This window comes from Humulus lupulus, chromosome 7, assembly GCF_963169125.1.
Source record: "Humulus lupulus chromosome 7, drHumLupu1.1, whole genome shotgun sequence".
NCBI classification, from domain to species: domain Eukaryota; kingdom Viridiplantae; phylum Streptophyta; class Magnoliopsida; order Rosales; family Cannabaceae; genus Humulus; species Humulus lupulus.
The window spans coordinates 196,022,483-196,042,142 of record NC_084799.1 but is presented as its reverse complement, the minus strand read 5'-3'; the positions used below and the strand labels follow the sequence as shown (position 1 = coordinate 196,042,142).

The following is a 19,660-nucleotide window of genomic DNA, read 5'->3' as shown; positions in this document are numbered from 1 at the left end:
AAGAGATCTTCCCTCTAGCCAGGATTTTCATAAGAGGTGAGCTTCGTCTTCACTTTGCTCTTTCTCTTCCTTCGTGTAAATATGTTGCGTTTAAAGGACTGTCTATTGATCTGGTCCTCTGTGTTGAAATTTTATTTTATGTTCCAGATCTCTCGTGGCCTCAGGTCAGCATGAGCCTTGAGAGACAAAACCTGCTGACAGAGAAAGGGCTTCTTCATGAGTCCAAAGAAAATGCCATTAGTATCAGAGGGGTAATGAATCCCTACTGCATGCAGATTATGACTCGGATCTGCTTCATGGATCGAACTGATCTTGGGGCTATGCGAGTCAGGGCATTGAAGGGTGACATGTCCCTCGCCAAGGTCACTGCCACGTGTGCAAAGAAATTGGGTATGTTCTTAAAAAGGTCTCCCCCTGCTTCTCTGACTCTATCATTATCAAAGACTGAGTATGAAAGGGCATGCTCCGAGACCTTCGCAACATGTGCCAAGCGACAAGGGGTCCCCGAGAGCAAGAAGAAAGATGGCTCTAACCCACCCCCTGCCGCAGAATCGTCCCCTGACAAATCTGCTTTGGCTCGTAGGTCCTCTCGCATACATGGGTGATCTTCCACGCCCTCTGCTGCTTTGCAAGTCCAACCTCTCCAACAGGTGCCTCTGCCAAAGGATGCCCTGGGAAAGAGGAAGTCTCGAGAAGAATCTTCTGATGAAGATTCAGACAATGGGAAATGCATTTCGTCCAAGCTTCGCATTTCAAGATGGTCTGGTTCTGCCACCGGAGGCTCTTCTTTGACAATCCCCAAGCTTATGCCTGGGAAATTACCACTTGGGAAAGCTCTGACTTTACCCAAGGCGCCTCTGGGACTTGCCCCAGTTGATCCTCTACCACTGCCGTCCTCTTCCTCTTCTACACCAGGGTCCTCTCTAGGAGAGGGCCAGAAAAGCGTCGTGCCTCTTGCAGCTCTATCTTCTACGATAGTCAAGCCGTCAGAAGCGATAGCTACTACTCAGATGCAAGATGACTTGCTGGTGGAGGCGAGATCTCCCAACACCTGTACAAGATCAACAGAGGTTGTGTCTTCTGGCTCTACTTTGACTGGAGGGTCTGTCATCAGCCATAGGCTTGGATCAGAGGGGAAGCGCCCCACTTCTGCCTCCCCCAAGAATCATTTTTTAGAAGATGCTTCCGGGGGTGGTTCAGGGACCACGCCCAGTCCTTCTCGGCCAGTCGATGCGGGCCAAGCCATCACTTCGGAAATTGCTCCTGTTTGTCAGAAATCAGGAGCTACCGAGGCCGTAGGCGGTCAGAACTTGGGTGTTGGTACTCGCATAGCATCCTCTGCAGTGACTGGGACATCCTTGGGGGAGGCCATCATTTCATCCTCGGAGGGGACAAGTAACTTTGAGTCACCCAATACCTTTCTAGAGCAACTGGCGTCTTCTGCGGTGCATGCGCCAGTGTTTTTGCCAAGTGACCCAGGTGAGGATGTTTGTGAAGGGTTGTTTGTTCGTCCCTCCATGCCACAACTTCCTGAGGTGGGACTAACTGCTTTGACATCTGATAGCCTTGTGGTGTCATCACTAGCAAAAGGCAGGGAACCAGTTGCCCCCGTTGCTTCTGTTGCTGCATTAGCAGGGAGAGAAGCAATTGATAAAGCAGAGGGTTTGCCAGAGTATGTGTCGTCCGCGTCAACGGAGGTGATGGAGGAGATGTTGCGCATCAGTAGGCCACACCTTCTGTAACGCCCCAACTCCTGGGACCGTTACGGTGTGCCTTGTAAATAGTGCTAAACTCGCTAATCGAGTCATTTGGCCAAATCGTGAACTAAGTATGATTAGCGATTTAGGGATTAAACATTTTGGTTAGGGTGAAACGTTTCACTAGAACGTTTAATATATACATTGGGATCCCGAAAATAAAGTTTCAGAGTTTATTACAGAAAATATTTACAACAGGCCGTTCTAAGCGGCAAAACAGGGTTCAACCCTAGTTCCACTTTAAACCTCGGCCGTGGCGGACGAGCAGCCGCATATGTACACGTCATCACCTAAGCTCTCCAACTCAAGGATGGTCCAGCTTCCTCTTGCCTTTACCTGCACCACGTAGCACCCGTGAGCCGAAGCCCAGCAAGAAAACACAATATATAACATGATATAATATCAACAATAATCATAGTAACCATTCGGAACCAACGGTCCATACAGATAGGTGACAATAGCCAAAAGTCACAATAATGAGCATCGCTCCCTCTAGCCATGTGACGATAGGGTCACCAGGGCTTAAGTGATAAGCGTTTCTTTCATAAGCTCGGTTAGGATAGGTGCATGGTGATTAGTCACCAACATAACCATCCTCTCGACTCTAGAGTCGTGACTAAGGACAGCGTCCCCCAGCCATGTGACAAACAGTCACCGGGGTCATATACCTTGGCTGAAATCATCTGGTCTTAGACCAGGCAAGCGCTTTTAAGTTCTTCGACCCTAGGGTCGGTCTAACATTAATGCCATAGAGCCATTCAATGCATGATTCTCGACTTTAGACTCGGTCCCTGATTAGTCAGTGCCATACACAAGCAAGTCATGCCACCAATCATATACCACATGTTCAATATCCATAAACAAGGTACTCAGCATGCTTACTTAAACAGATACCAGTACAATTAGGACCATGTACAATCACAGAGGCTCAAGCTCTGAACAATATCATACCCAGTATACAAAGCATGTCCTAATCACATGTTTCTCGTGCATCATATGCAATATATCCAGCAATCTAACATGCTCCAATAACAGCCATGCATGTCACGCTTAGTAGTCAACCAACATGCATCAAGAATAACCATGCATGTCATACATAATAATCAACCGACATGCATCAATATTAACCACGCATGTCATACTCAATAATCAACCAACATGCATCATATAGCCATGCATGTTACATATACACAGGGTGCAGTTTTCTTACCTCAAAGTCGAGCCAGAACGATTAAAAGAACGACCCTTGAGAACGATCAACTTTTAGTCCTTTAGTGGTCACCTAGTCATAACCAAATATAAGGTATCATCAATAAAAATGATCAACATAAGTTCCCCAATCAATATCTAGCCTCCGGAACATCAATCCCCACTTAATCGGGTACTAGGTTCAACCCCGAGGTCTATGGCTTGAATCCCCAAGCTAAAAAAATGTTTTTGGTCAAAATGGCCTTAAGGGCCGCGGCCCTCCCCTGCTGTGCCGCGGCGCCCCTCAAACAGAGAGGATCCTACCCCTGCCAGATGCCAAGGGCCGCGGCGCACCATAGCTGCGCCGCGGCGCCCAGCCCAGAACAGCCAAAACGCCCACGCACGAACCCAGTTTTTCCCATGTGCTATTTCCTCTCAAACCAGTCCTTCAAACCATCCCTAATCCCCCTCCAAACAAACAATTAAACCCCCAAATAACACCCATAGCTCACCCTCATCAAATTCCAATCAAACCAACACAAAAACTCCCTTTGATTCTCACTTCCCACATCAAGATTCATGAGCTAAAAACTTAAACGAAAACAGAGCAACATCTGAAATCAAAGACTAAAACCCACCTTGAAACCGGTTTTGGACCTCCCTTACAAGCTGAACCAAGCCACCAACCCAGCCTTTAAGTTTACCTAGCTTGAAACCTCTCCTAGAGCTCAAGAACACCAAAGGAGAAATGAAGAAGATGATGTACGGGGAGGAGTAGGCAAGTCTCTGTTTTGTTCTGTTTTAATCTACCACTTTCCACAGCCAGCAGCCTTTTAAATCATGTATATCCACCCTTAAATGACCAAATTACCCTAGAGCCAAATAAACCCCTCTAAAAGCTTCCGAGGGTAAAACCGTCCTTTCCCGCCTATCTCGTTAATTATAATTAACGCTCTCCAATTCCCGCTATCCTCAATATTCCCAAATACCAATAAATCATATCCCATTACCCTTTAATTCCCGGTAATGCTCTAATCATTAAATTCACCCCGAGACTCACCCCGAGCCCCGAACTTAAACCCGTTATGACTAGACCGAACACTTACATCTCATGATCGTCTCATGTCGAATAGCTCGAACCAATCCACCTTATAATGTGGCTATATTAATTAATCACAACCATCCACCCAGAATATACAACTACGCCCACAGTGGCCAAATTACCAAAATACCCTCACAATAATAAATTCTCCCATATGCATGCATGCATTCACCATCATATAATAATATAATTCACGTAAACATGCATATAATAATTAAATGTCATAATAAATCAATTATGGCCCTCCCGGCCTCCTAATCAAGGTCCTAAACCTTATTAGGAAATTTGGGGCATTACACCTTCCTGCTGAAGCGGTTGGGTCGCTAAGCGGTCAGGGCAATTTGCTCCAACAAGTATCTAACCACATATGGATGGTGAGTTTTGATTGATAGAATATGTATACGAATACCCTGTATGTGTTTAGAGTTAGTATCATGTAGTGCCTGTCGCGTTTGATGTTTGACAAGTTTAGTGAATATTTTGCAGAGCTATGTATGCGCATCTGCTGCTAGAAGGGAATATGCAGCGGCTGTGCAGAACAGCTCTAAAATGGCTGAACAGGTGGCCATGCTGGAGGAGGAGCGCGAGGGGAGAAGGATGGTCGAAGCTAACCGTGATGTGCTTGTAGAGGCTATAAAAAAAGTTAGAGGGGGAACTAGCAGCGGTGAAAGAGAAAGTGGTGGCCACGAAGGCAAAGTTAGTAGGGTCTGTCGGACTAGAGATGGAACGTGACAAGCTGAAGGCAGACTTGGTGGCGATGACTAACAAATGGATGGAAAAGAGCCAGTTCTGCGCGCAACATGAACCGCGGATGGAGAATCTAGATAACATAATTAGTGATTTGCAAGAAGATGTTGTATCCTTGCAAACGGATAAGGAGATACTGGAGAAGGAGAAGAAGGAATTGCAGCAGAAGGGGGGGTTGGAAATGGACGTTGCAAGCGCGCGTAAGCAGAAGTAGGAGGTATAGCTCCAGTTAAACAATAATTTGAAAGAGAAAGATGGGGCCATAGGCAGAATCAAGGGACAGTTGAAAGAAATGGTTGAGGTATGTGTTGTATAAATTGGTATGATGACATTATGGTTGAGTTTTGTGTTTCATGTGCTGAGTAGTCGACTGGTTTGTATTGCAGACAGCAAAAGAGGCAGCAGTAGAAGCCATGAGGCAGCGCATTAGGGATCGCGAGATTACCGAATGCAAGTTCGTGAGGATTGCCGAAGTGGATACTGCAAAATATCTAGATCTTGCACTGCATAATAAGAAGCAGACTCCATAGGAGAAATGGGCTAAGCTGGAGATGTATTGTAAAAGTATCGACGTGAAGATTGGAGAATATAACATCGATCAGTATCTTAGTGAGCTCAGGGATCTGCAAATCAACTACCCAGCGCAGCATCTGGAAAAATTGAGGCAGAGGGGTGACACCTTGGGCACAATTTATACTGTAAGTGGGGAGCTTGCCGAAGAAGGTGATATCGCAGGGCAGGTGTCTTCTGTTGTTGGCACTGTTGTCATGGCAGAGGCTTCTGGACAGAGGGTGGTGGACCTACACCAGAGACAGAAGCAAGGCCGATTGGTGAAAGAGGTATGGTAGAATGATCGACGTAGTTTTGCTATATTTGTGCATTCGTGTTGACTCTTCTTTGTTTGTGATTGTTTTGACAATTGTAGATGTAATGATGTACAAAATATTAATACAATTTATAAAAATTCATTCATGTTCTATGTTTGGTCTTTGTTGAATGTGTTTTCTTGATATTATGATAGTTAAAATATTATAGTTGATGAGGTTCAGTTGACGTATGTTGATAAGAGGCTACATACACCCTTTAGGCCTTTGCGCGTGAGATACAGTAAGAATCTGTACAGATGGTGGGAGAGAATGCCCAGTTAAGTGTTGAGTTAGTTACATGGCATAATTTTTTGAGGTGATTGAATGGTTTTGATGACATTTCCATTTCAGGTGACCACCGTGATTGGGTAAATGTGCCATTTCTGAGGTGGATCTCTGATAAGCCGCATTGGTTGTATTCAACGTTTTCGTTGAATGAATTAGTGAGAAGTGGAATCCCGTATTACATAGCGTGTGAGCGATATGGGTTAGGTCATCCGAAGCTAGAGAGTGCAATGGCAGAGTATACGCGTCGTATTGAATGGGATTAGATATTCCCAAGAGATGCATGTTATAAGTTACGTTATTTGTATCTCAAGCGAGAATATAGGCGAGTGATGTAAATAACTGTAAAGTAATGTTGAACATAACATATTTTATAAATAAAGTTGATCTTTTGAATTAAAAAATTTATATTCATTATTCGTGTGACGCCCCACATCACTATGGCTGCTTTCTGGAATGACGACTGGCCCTACAAACCAAGACAAGTCTTTCCAGCGTGCTTTGTCCTCACTCGCACACTTCCTGGGAAAACTTCTCAGGAGGTCACCCATCCCTAGATTACTCCAGGCCAAGCACGCTTAACCATGGAGTTCTCAAGTGGTGAGCTACCGAAAAGAAGATGCACCTTCCTGATATAGGTAGTACCCATCAATCCATTTAAGCCATCTTCAACTGTGCAGTCCCATACCTACACAGTCTTAGAATCATTACACTTGACCTTCCCTAGGCGGTGTGGGATTGCACAGCTTACCCGGTCTTTCCCCATACGGATCACGGGATTTTGTCTGTCACAATCACCCCCCCTTACGGGCCCGACGTCCCCGTCGGCCACACTTCCGGCTGGGTCAAGGCTCTGATACCATTATGTAACGCCCTGGATAACCAAGACCGTTACACTGTGTGTTTGAAGTAGTGCAAGACTTGCTAATCAAGTCATTTAGTTCAAAATGTGTTTCTAATGACACAAGCGGATTAGGTTTCAAAGAATCTCGGTTATAAACAATTAAATTTTATTAAAAGCAGATGTTTAAAACATGGGATCCCAAATCAAGGTTTAAATAACGTGAATACAAAGCTCTTAATTACAAGTAGTAACCGAGCCACTCTAATGGCAAAATACAAGTTTTAGGTTCCTGTTCCTGAACAAACCCTCGACCGTGGTGGTCGAGTATCTGACAATGTACACCTTGCCCCCAGAGCTCTCCAACCCATGGTCGACTCGTCTTACCTGCACCATGTAGCACCCGTGAGCCGAAGCCCAGCAAGAAAACATAATATCACGACATAACAGTATTAACAGCTAGCAATTCACAGAGCATAGTCCAATAACCACAAAATACTATTCAGTACCATCAGGCCTTAAAATGCATTCAAGCAACACATTGACCAAGAACCATTAATCCAGCTCCAGACACTCATTAAGTCACAGACATTAATCCACAACAAACACATATCAAGCAATAACTAGGGTTAACGCCCGCAGGCCGCACCCTCTGTTTAACTCATCGCCTTTGGCTCGCTTAGGCCAACTACAGTGACATGCCCACTGACTCCGACCAGCTTAACCGAGCTCAGTGCATAATAAGCTTTCCTCGGATACCAGTGTCCGAGCCGCGCCCTACGCGCAAGTGTGGATTTCGGCACCCTTAGGCTGTTACCACATGTCCCCGTGGCATGATACCACCTTATGACATTTATACAATTATAGGGAACTCTTAGTCCCAACACATTCACATGGTTTATTATGATCACATAACGATACATTCAAATATAGGGAACACTTAGTCCCATCCTAGCCACATACACAGGTGCAATTTTCTTACCTTTAATCTGTGCGGTTATAGAATTACGAGCAACGCCCCTCAAGCACGATTCGTTCCCGAGCCTAGGCCTTTATTACCTAGTCACAACCAAAGCATAGGGTTTCATAAATACCCAAATATAGGTTCCAGTTATAAAACTAACTCCCGGGATATCAAATTCCACCAAGTACGGTGGTGAAACCAAACCCGAGCACACTAGGTCACTTCCCCATGCTTAAAACCCTCAAAATCCTAAGTGTGCAACCAAGGGCTGCGGCCCTTCACCAAAACGGAGCCAACACCACACCTGAAGGGGACACGCGCCGCGGCCCTTGTTTTGGGCGCCGCGGCGCTTGCCTTTGGCCGAGCCTTCTTGGCTCCTTTGCAAGCTAGGGCCGCAGCGCTCTAGAACAGAGCCGCGGCCCTTTCCGTCGAACCCAGAATTCCCACCATTTTCAACCTCCAAACCTTACCCAAAACCACCCCAAAGCTCCCTATTTCAATACCAATCATTCCCAACACTTTAAAACAACTCTAACATCATAATTCAACAGGAAACCCAACCTAAAACCCATTGCAATCCATGTTTCAATCTCTGAAACTCAAGAACATCAAACACCACAACCAACCATCCAAAACTCAGATTTAAACTTCTAATTCATAAATTAAAGTTTACCTCTTCAGCTGAACCTCTTCTCTAAGCAAAATCTTAGCTGGTTCCCAAATTCTAACTTCAATTCAACCTTAAACATAAAAATCATGATTATCCAACTACCCAGAAAACTCAGAGCTTCTAACCTCAAAATCACAGTTGATTCCCACCTTGGCTTTAGTTGAATGATCCTTGGATAATCCTTGCACCAAGCTTTTAAATCCCCACTGAAATCCTCTGAAATCCCAGCTTAAATTCTCCAAATTCCCTCTGTTTTCCTTGTGTTCTTCTTAGTTCCCTTGAGAGAGAGAAGGGAGAGAAAATAAGAGTCGGTTTATGTTTTTCTTCCAAAAGCTTCCTTAAGTCTAACTTATCTATTAAGTTAATCCCGAGGCTCGGGGTGCCGGAACCGTCCCCGAGGCCAAAATGGTAAAATCCCCCAATATTCCCGCCTAGACATTCTAACCTCAAATATATCTCCATATATTTATTTCCGTGTCCCGATAACCCAAATTACCATCCGCTATCTAAAAGTATCCTCGACTTCCCCAAAGTCTTATCTTAAACCCTCATTGTGACTTTTCCCACTATCTGGCCCTAGAATCGTCTTGCGTCGTGCTCAATGAACCTGTCCACATAATAATGTGGTTCTCACGCATATATCACATGTCATATTACCACATAATATAACCAATTATCAGATAAACATTATTAGACATATATATTTATCAATCTACCCACATAATAATGTGGTCTCAACAATTTATCACACACATTCACATTTATGCCCTTACCGGCCAAACAGGGCCTGCACACTTATCCAATACCCATTACACACTTTCTTACCATTAATTCCCTTAACTTCCAATTATGCCTTCCTGGCACACTAATCAAGACTCTTAAGCCTTATTAGTAATTTTGGGTCGTTACAATTCGTGTGATCGCTGAGAGAGTCGAGTGCGTTGACCTTATATGCTTGGAGAGAGTTGTGTTGCTCTCTCATTAGAACTAAGTTGTCCCCTTGGGTGCGTGAAAGAGCAAGTTAGATGCTCTACCATTTGCCAGAGGGGGCGACGTGGCTGAGCTCGGATGCAGAACGCAACATGCGGGATTAGGCGCCGAGGCAGAGCTGAGAGAGGCAGAACCTGGGATCAGACATTTTTCCATTGCACCCATACTGAGGTTTATTTGGTACCTTTTGCTGGGATAGGCTATCAAACCCAACAAAGGTAGTCGGCGTGTAAGATGTGGGTGCGAGTGCTGGAAAAGTTCCTCCCAACCTTGGATTGCCAAACCAGTTACTTCGTAACGGAGGCAAAACCGAAGTGGGATGTCTGATGGTTATGATGCAGTAGTCAAGGCAGATTAGACTGCATGATGGGGTTCCTTTATTTGCTGGACCCGATGGGGCTCCTCTGCGACCACAACAAAATAAGAGGACAGGGTAGACGGTGAAAATTACCCTAGTCGGGCAGCCAAACTTTCGTAGTCAGGCCAGATTAGACTACGAAATGGCTGGCCGTAGCTCCCCGTTAGTTTAGTCAGGTCAGATTAGAACACGTTTAGGTGGGTAATGTGTGCCATGATGGTGGACACGTCGTGTGAATGCCATGAGTTAGAGAAACTTATAGTGATTCCTGTGTCATACTTGAACCAACCTTCCTTCCAAGAGTTGCTGAATCAAGTTGAAGAGGAATTTGGATTCAATCATCCAATGGGAGCTCTAACAATTCCATGCCAAGAAGATTCCTTTGTCAGTCTTATTTCTCACTTAAGTGCCTAATCATGAGTGTAACACTGATACATGAAAATTACTAACAACCCTTATTATTATTTCAATCTTTTTCTCTTTTTGACAGAAAATGTCAAATAACCTTGTAACCATTCATGTGTCTCCAAGATTGATTCCAAATAAATACATTAAAAATATTCTTTCATGAATTTTATTTGATTGGATCCTTTTTTTTTCTTTCTAAAGAGTACTTGTCTATGTTCTTGGTTTACTTGGTGCATATGTATCTTATTAATTTTGATTGCCCATTTAGAAGTTATAAATTCCATCAGCTCATTTGGACTAAGCAAAGAGCAAATTTTGGCTATACTATTTGACATAGCTGTCTCTTTATTATTGGTAAAAGCTGCTAAGGGAAATTTTGTCAAAAAAAAAAGCTGCTAAGGGAAATGAAATACATATTGTAGTCCTCTGCCTTGTGATTTTGCTCTTTTATGGCTTATTATATTCTACTTCTTCTCATACCAGTTCTAGTCCTAGCAATGAAAATTTAACTCAAGAGTTGTATAATTTGGAGTTATGATTGAGAATTGAAATTTGAAAACCAATGTAGTTATATATATTTATATATATAGAAGAATTTTCAATGGTAATATATATACTTGAGTTAGTATACCAAGTAAATATCAGTGAAATGAAAACTAAGTTTGGTAACAAAGAAAGTAGAAGCATTCATCAAAACCAGAACCTATTTATTGATCTCAGTTACAAATTTATATTTAGAAGCAATGCTAAGGTAATGTTTGTGATTCACTAGTATTATTGTCATAGTTGATTTTAAATTTTTCTCAAATTAAGGCCAGTGAGCTTTGAAGTTGGCAAAGACAGAGACATTGATAAAAAGATATCAGCAAGAAAAATGGAATTCAACCGAAAAGACAGCATGTATTAATCAAATGAGTAATTTCTATTTACTAGCTTCTCAATTAGTCAAAAAAATTCCCTTTTTTCCTAATGAAAAGGTAAAAGTATATCAATGCTATCTACAAAATTGTGTTTCTATGAATCTATGTCAATGCTACAATTACAATCAATTCAACTGAGAAGTGATATCAATGAAGATGTCTTCTCTGCATGGGATTGTGAGTCCGCCCATCGGATGCTCATATCTGAATTCCTTTTCAGCCATACTTAGCAAGTCTTGAAATGCAGGCTCATTTAGGTACGAAAGAGGTACTACATAATGCTTCTTCTGATCTTCTCCATCATAGACAGCTAAGCAGCCTTTTGGAATGGTTGCAGACTTCAAGGTTACTTCTTTAATGCCTGAAAGTGATCTTCAGAGAGTCTTCTTACCCTGAACAAAGCCAGAAAGTTTAAATGCCATGTTGATCTTCTTTGTATTTTTCTTTACAAGAAGTGTTAGAGTTCACAAAAATATTTTGTAGTAGAGAATGTGAGCACTTGATGATTCAGCTGTTTGGTTATGTACCCTTTATATATAGATGAATGGATTTTTTGAATGCATACATATCTAAGGCTTCTAAATAAGTGGTTCTAAAGACATTTGGGATGGATTGATGAATTTGCAAGAGACATAAGCATTTGAAAGTTAGACATAAGCTCTATATTTCATACAAAGGACTTGATGTCCTCTTACCTTTCTCCCATTCTTGTTTAGTGCTGCTATTTACAATTCTGAGAACTTAGATCCATGAAGATATCATCTTTGCAAAGAATTGTACACTCACCCATTAATTCTTTTTCTTCCATACTTAGTAGCTCTTGAGACAAAGGTACTACATAACTCTTCTTCTGGCCTTCTCCAACATAGACTGAAAATTATCCATTTTTGGAATGTTTGCAGTCTTCAAAGCTGCTTCTTTGATATTGGAAAGTGACTGACCAGGCAATTCAAATGCCATGTTGACCTTTCTTTCTGAGTTTTCATTTAGAGCACAAATGATTTTTTCAATAGAGAATGTGGGTACTTGATGATTGTTTGTGGTAATGTGAATGTATATATAGATGAATGGTTCTCTGGCATACTTGAGCATAATAAGTATAGACATTAAAAAGAAAGGGTAAGTATTTCAATCTTCACATGGCTTTGTCTTCTGACTCATACATGGACACTTGGTTGTGACTGTGATATATGTATGGACATCACCAGGTGAACAACCTACAAGGGAACCCCACTTGAAACAAAGATATGCAGCAAAAAGAAACATATGTGATCAGCTAACAATTTTTTTCTTTTGTGCTTTCAAATTAGTCGGTTATTAACTTTGAACCAATAAATATGATAGGAAGACACAACCATGTGACTGCTCAAAGATTATGCCACTCACTAGACCCCATCTCATTAATTCCACACAACAGAGTTATCTTTCCTACATTTCTCATCAAGGGTATTGATTATATGTACTCAATAAGATTAGGTTCTTTAGCATCTCAACTCCTCACATTCTCAAGTAATAGAGCTCTCTTTTGCAGAACTTTTAGAGCTCTCTTTGCTTACACTTTCTTCCTTCTTCTACTTTTAGAGACTTAAACAATCATGGGTTTTCGTTTTCCCGGCGTAGTTCATGCTAAGCAACTTATTCAGAGGTCTTTTTCTACTGCAAAAGATGTTCCAAAAGGATATTTGGCAGTTTATGTTGGGAAGAACAAAATGACAAGATTTGTGATCCCTGGGTCATACTTGAACCATCCTTCATTCCAAGAATTGTTGGGTCAAGCTGAAGAAGAATTCGGATTTGATCATCCAATGGGTGCTCTAACAATTCCCTGCAGTGAAGATGCTTTCATCAATCTTGTTTCTAGCTTAAATTAATGTCTAATGAATGATGATCAGTATAGATAGATGATAACTACTAACAAATATGATTGTTACAATTTTTGTATGGCAAACAATGCCAATACCATCACTATGTAAATATTTTTCCTTGGGGACTGAAATAACAATGTCCTTGAGAATGATACAAATGAAACTGCTAAAGTTTTTCTTCAATAAATTGTTTTATTTGTGTTTTAATCTCTTCATATTAAGATCTAGAATCTTTTTCATTCTTCTTGTTTCATATTGATATGCAAAGTAATCTGCGAAATAACGAATTTGGCACTTCAAAATAGTCATTTTAGTTTTGAGTTGTCAGACCAAACAGATCATAGAACTCTGATTTACCAAATTTACAGTGAACCATTTTCTTGGAGAATGAAACTGTACAATTTCATTACTCTATTATTACATAAATAAATTTCTTGTAAGAAGTTCAATCCTTTTAATAAATTTCTTGAAATTCTCTCTTTGCTTTCTACACCTCTCACTTGAATTTAGGCAAGTCATTACACTTCACTTGTTAACACAGTGCCATAGGAAAATAATAGTTGCATAACTGTGTTTGAATACATCAACACCAGCTAAGATCTTTGAAGTATTGCCCAACCAACAATTGCTGAGTCAAAGCTGAAGAGGAATTTGGATTCTATCATCTAATGGGAGCTCTATCAATTCCATTCAAACAAGATTACTTCATAATCTTATTAGACTTATTTCTCACTTAAATGCCTAGTAATGGGTGTAAGCGCTAATAGATAAAAATTACTAACAAAACTTATTATTATTTCAATTTTTTGTTTGCCAACTATCTTGTAAATATTTTTCCTTGGGGACCACGAGGAAGTAGTCATAAGTCCTTTTGAATAATTCACAAGGAAATATGTTTTCTCTCATCAAATTTATTTGATTAGAACCTTTTTTTTTTTCCCTAAAAGAATACTTCTCCATGTTCTCAGTCCACATTATTAAACTTGCACATCAAACAAGATATTAACAGACTTAATTGTCTTAGGGCGAGTTTGGTACTGCTATACTGTGAGTAAAAATAGTTGGAGTTGTGCTGTGGGCAAAAATAGATGTAATTGTGTTGCGGGGAAAAAATGCACAGTATTTAGTGTATTAAAGATTTAAAGTGTTGTGAGTTGGAAAAAGTATAGGTGGTTGGTAAACTATATGATTAAAGTCCTCTTAAAAATTAAAAGACCAAAATAGATGTGATATTTATTTTATTAAAATAAATCCACCCATACTAAGATTTCAATATAAATATTGTATTTATTTAAATATGTTAAAATTAAAATATATTTTTGATACTCATCAACAAAAATGTTATATCTATTTATATAAATAACGTAAATTTTTGGTTTTAACGTTGTTTTTGTTAACTTTAACAGAATATTCTAAATATTTAATGGAAAATACATTCCAAACTAATTAAAAATAGATATTTATTAATTATATTAATATAAATTCAAATATTATAAAATGTAATTGTTATAATAATATTTAATACAAAACTGCATATTTAATAATTATATTAATATGAATTAAAATATTATTATTATAATAATATTTATACAAGACTAGATATTTAATAATTATATTAATATGAATTTTAATATTTTAAAATATCATTATAACAATGATATATAATACATAATCTTAATTTTTATTAAAAAAATTATCACTTATATTTAAAATGGTTATCATATTATATACATATATATATTAAAAAAACCATAAAAAATGTTTTGATTCAATTTTTCTTTTAGTATGTTTGTGTCATTCTTTTATATATAATATTGTTTATTTATTTGAAATTTATATAACAATGATACTGTTATCCAAAAAAATAAGCACGAGTGACGTGGCAGATATTTTTGAACACGTGGCCGACACCTGGCAGAGTTCTGTTAGAGTATCGACCAGTAAGACATTACAAGCGCAGCAGTTGAGTTTTTATCACGACCAACATGGTCGTATATTCCGAATATTTCAAGATAATTTTGTAGAGAGCATAATCAATTCCGATATTATCTCCAATGATTCCTGATTATTCGATTAATTAGGACAGAATATCTATAACAAATTCATGTAATCCTCCTTGAGCCTATAAATAGAGAAAGATAGCTCAAGGGAGGGGGTCTTTTGGTTTTTGCTTAATTAAAATTACATACTTACGAGAGAATTAGAGCTATTGTATTGTTTTTCTCTCTGAGGTTTGAGAAACTCGAAGAACCCTAGCTCTTTGATCACCCCTTTGAGATCTTATATCAATAATAGCTTAAGTGGACGTAGGTCATTACCAGTTTCTGGGGCCGAACCACTATAATTTCTTGTGTCCTTTACTGTTTTTGTCATTATATTCATTCCAACACATTCATCCACATCAAGCATTTTGACTTCGTGTCAGTTGACTAAAATCAGGGTCAACATTCTAGTGCTCTCGTTGAGAGCCTGATACGATATTGTTGAAGCATAAATGGCGAAAACAACAAAGAAGACTGGGCAGGCGGCTGGCGCTGCACCATCTCAACCGCCTCCTCCTCCAAACATGGCTGAAAATGAGCCACATTTGGAATTTGATGAGGAAGAATTGGATTCCGAGACGCTGAGAAATACCCTGGGGGTATTGCAGGATGAACTGGCCAATCTGAGGGCCAGCCAAGAAAGTGCTGCTGAGGTTATGGCGCGATAGCAACAAGAGATTGAGCGACATCGCCAGGAATTGAGTGAAAGGCAGGCGGAGATGGACCGCCGTCAGAGGGAGGCCATGGCAGCCCTCGAAGCAGCCCTACAGTTGGCTAGGAATCAGGCTGCACCTGCCTCACAGCCTGATCAACCTTCAAACGGGCCACCCCAAAGGGGTCCCAATCCTAGCCCGCCGATCCAGCCCTCGAGCCCCCAAAGGCCCGAGCAGCCACCAATGCCTCAGGAGGATGTCCCACCAAGGGATCCTGAAGCGCAGCCTCCATCTCAGGTTGGTCAAAAAATTCCCCCGCAGCCAAGGCAGAATAGGGCCGGGCAACAGCCTCGTAGTCCTAGACGCCATAGGGGCAAAGAGCCAAACCCCCCGAGCAGAGGACAGCGTCCTTCTGGTAACAGAAGGAACTCAGAGATAAGCTCTGCGGTCCGGGGCCCCCCACAACATGATAATGCATGGGGACCTACCGACCAACGCAGGCCGCCCTCTAACGCTCGGGAAGTTCCAGCCCGAGGAGGCAACCGAGGGGACAGTCGATCCCACCATAGCCAATCGAGGCTCAGAGATGGCCATGGTTACAATGAGGCCGACTCAGGCAGAGGAAATGCCAGTCGGAGAAATGGAGAGAGAGGTGGGGGCAGAAGCCCGCCACCTAGGGATGACCAACCCGAGAGACGTGACGCTGGGGGGCAGCCCAGGCAAAATAACGTCTTTAACCGGCTCGGAGCAAGCGAGCAGCGGTGAAGAGACGATGATTTAAGAGATGTACTCAACGATCGCCGAGAACAGCATGACGAGTACATTCCCCCAGCACCAGAGGCCCCGGTGATTCCCGACGCCATGCAAGCCCAAATAGATGCCCTGAACCAGGCAGTACAATAGCTGGTCGGGGGAAGGACATCACATATCGAGTACGACAGGAGAAGAGGCACTCCTTTCGTTTAAAGGATAGCTATGGCAGAAACTCCAAGCAAGTTTAAGATGCCCACGCTTCCAAACTTTGACGGGTATGGTGACCCAGTATCTCATGTCAACAAATTTGAGATACAGATGGACATTCAGAAAGTGTCCGAAGACGCTCGGTGTAGGATCTTTCCTGCAGCACTTTCTGATGCTGCACAGGAGTGGTTTTTCAAATTCCCTCCTGCAAGTATTGTTTCTTGGGAGATGTTCGTAAAGGAATTTTACAGATAATTCTATGCGGGTCGTGTGCACCCAACTGAGGCGAATCAGCTGGTGGAAATACGCCAGCAAGAAGGAGAGCCACTGAAGGATTATGTCCCGCGCTTCATGTGAGCAGCGGCTGGAGCTAAGACAGTGGGAGATGAGGGCAAGGTGATGGCCTTAACTGCAGGAGTTAGGCGTCATACGCCTTTGTGGAGTAGCCTCAGAAAGCATGGAGTTAAGACTACTCAAGAATTTTTGGACATAGCTGATCGGTACATCAAGCTCAAGATGCCATCGCCAGCGAAGGAAAACCCCCAAGCAAGGATAAGGGGACTGCCGATCCCGCCAAAGCCGCCAATGGGTCAAAACCCAACGGAAACGACGAAGGCAACATGAACGACAATGGCAATGGCAAGAATGGGGGGAAACGGCTGCATAATGAGCCTTCCATTTCTGAAAATAAACGCACCAAGGGCAATCATTATGAACTGTGGTTCACTAACTACACTGCCCTTATTGAGTCTCGGGGAGAGGTGTATCAGGCCACGAGTTCTAGTGTGCCTTACAAAAGACCCCTCCCATTCGGAAGGATATTTCGAAGAGAGAAACAACCAAGTTCTATCGTTATCATAACGACTACGGACACGATACAAACGAATGCAACCAGTTAAAGGATGAAATCGAGTTCCTGATTAGACAAGGACACTTGAGAAGATACGTACGGGCCTTGGGAAATTCCCAACGAGAGGCTCCAGGTGGCAACGAGCAGACGCCTGCACGTCAGTGCTCACCGCCTTTGCAGCCTGATCCCATAGCTGGCACTTTACTCACCATCTGTGGAGGCCCGCACCTCGCGGGAAGTAGTGGAAAGGCGAGGGAACGATATGCTCGGACCCTATGCCACGACCAGGACATCGAGATGATGACTGTGGAGGACAGGGCATCAAATAAAGCTCGATCAAAGGATGGTGAGATAACCTTCTCTGATAGCGACGCCCAGCATGTCCGGTTCCCACATTCCGATCCGTTGGTCGTGGACGTTCAAATCACCAACATGATGGTGAAGAGATTACTGGTCGATACAGAAAGTTCAGTAAACATCCTGTACGAATCTTCGCTGGAACGCATGAAGTTGTCCGTCAAGGACTTGGAGCCCTGCAACCAAACAATTTGCGGCTTCTCTGGTGAGGGACTCGCCCCAACGAGGTCAATCAGACTTCCGGTAACAGCGGGTACAGCACCTGCTACCAGGACATTACTCGCTACTTTCATAGTAGTCGATTGTCCTTCGGCGTACAATTGTAATGACCCACTACTCTAGACTTTTGGACCATTAATGAAACTATACATACAGACCTTAATAAGACTTACATTTTGCGAAAATACCATAAATTTATTAGAAACTTGTAGAAACAAAAGTTACTTTCATAAAATAAGTAGGATATGGGTACCCATTGTCTTTAAAACAAAACATAACTTAAAGTGAAAAGGAGTTACATAGAAAGTGCGGAAAAATACATGTAAAACCATAAAAAGGTAAAACAAGACTACATCCTCGAAAGATCGAACTCTCGACTCTTTGAATCCATTCAACATCGATACACAATCTCCAAGCATCCACGAACCTTACCACCACTAATAGCTATTTTCCTGCACATAAAACAAAAAGGAATGAGCCTAATGCCCAGCAAGGAAAATCTAGCACATACATCATGTACATAAATTTCATAATAATCATAAAGACATAACATAACACTTAATACATACACATACTATAATGGCCATTATTACTTGGGGTCCCATAGACTAAACAAGTCATATGCCCATGAGATTAGTGGGTTCCTACTAGCTAGTAGGTCATATGCCCATAATCTATTTGGGGTCCTACTAGCTAAGCAGGTCATATGCCCATAATCTATTTGGGGCTTGTTAGTCATATGGGTCATATGCCCAAGCCTACAAACATACATATCATAACATATTCTATAACATATTTCATAACATAAAACATAAGATAACATAAGCATAAAACATAAGATAACATAAGCATAAAACATATAGATTCTATCCTATTTTCCTTACCAAAGTTACCGGGATAAGAGGACAGCGTTGGGACTTTTTGGAACACTCCTAAAACCATATATAACAGGGTGAGTCTAATGAAGAAAAAGAGATGAAATGAAAGGAATGGAAAGACTAAACCATTGAAAGTCACACTTACCAAACTTATGTGCTCAAGAACTTAGATTCCCTAACCAAAATAAGAATGAGGTTAGAAGACTGAGTAGAAGACTAAGAGAAAGAAAATAACATAAAACCAATGAACTAGAGTTTTGGTTTACCTCAAAGACTTGTAAGACCAATCTACACCATAAACCGAAATACTATAGAACCTTACTTCCCAAAGTGTTTGATAAGCTTATGATTTCCCCAAACCAGGTGTTTACACTCTCACACTCACTTAGCACTTGCAGCCTCTGAACTTAGAGCAAAAGATGAATAATGGCTGGGTACTAGGTCCTATTTATAGAGTTTAGGAATGAAAGGATCTTGATTTTACTTGAATAAAAATAATAGCTTTTTAGGTGAAAAATATTTGAATAATCGTTCAGCAGAGGCTGAAGACTCGTTCAAAAAGATGCTGGACTTATCAAGAGGTTGAATGGCTGAAAGGAAAAAGAATTCAAAAACATTTGAATTATGCTGAAGGAGGCGATATATCGCCCCCTGTAGGCGATATATCGCCTGGGCCAGTATGCCCGAGGCGACCGTGCATCGTTTCGTGTTTTCCGTATCTACGTGCTGCTATATATCAC

General features: G+C 41.5%; 1 protein-coding gene across 1 annotated transcript; it reads left to right on the top strand.

Annotated features, from left to right (window-relative positions):
• Positions 1 to 12,630: 12,630 nt before the first annotated feature.
• Positions 12,631 to 13,138, top strand: LOC133790083 (auxin-induced protein 15A-like). Its single transcript, XM_062227662.1, has one exon. It carries the CDS (start codon positions 12,692 to 12,694, stop codon positions 12,965 to 12,967), a length of 276 nt encoding a protein of 91 aa, XP_062083646.1. The 5' UTR covers positions 12,631 to 12,691; the 3' UTR covers positions 12,968 to 13,138.
• The last annotated feature ends 6,522 nt before the right edge of the window (positions 13,139 to 19,660 follow it).

Coding starts and splice junctions, on each gene's coding strand:
- LOC133790083 (XM_062227662.1), top strand. CDS start 12,692: ATGGGTTTTCGTTTTCCCGGCGTAGTTCATGCTAAGCAACTTATTCAG.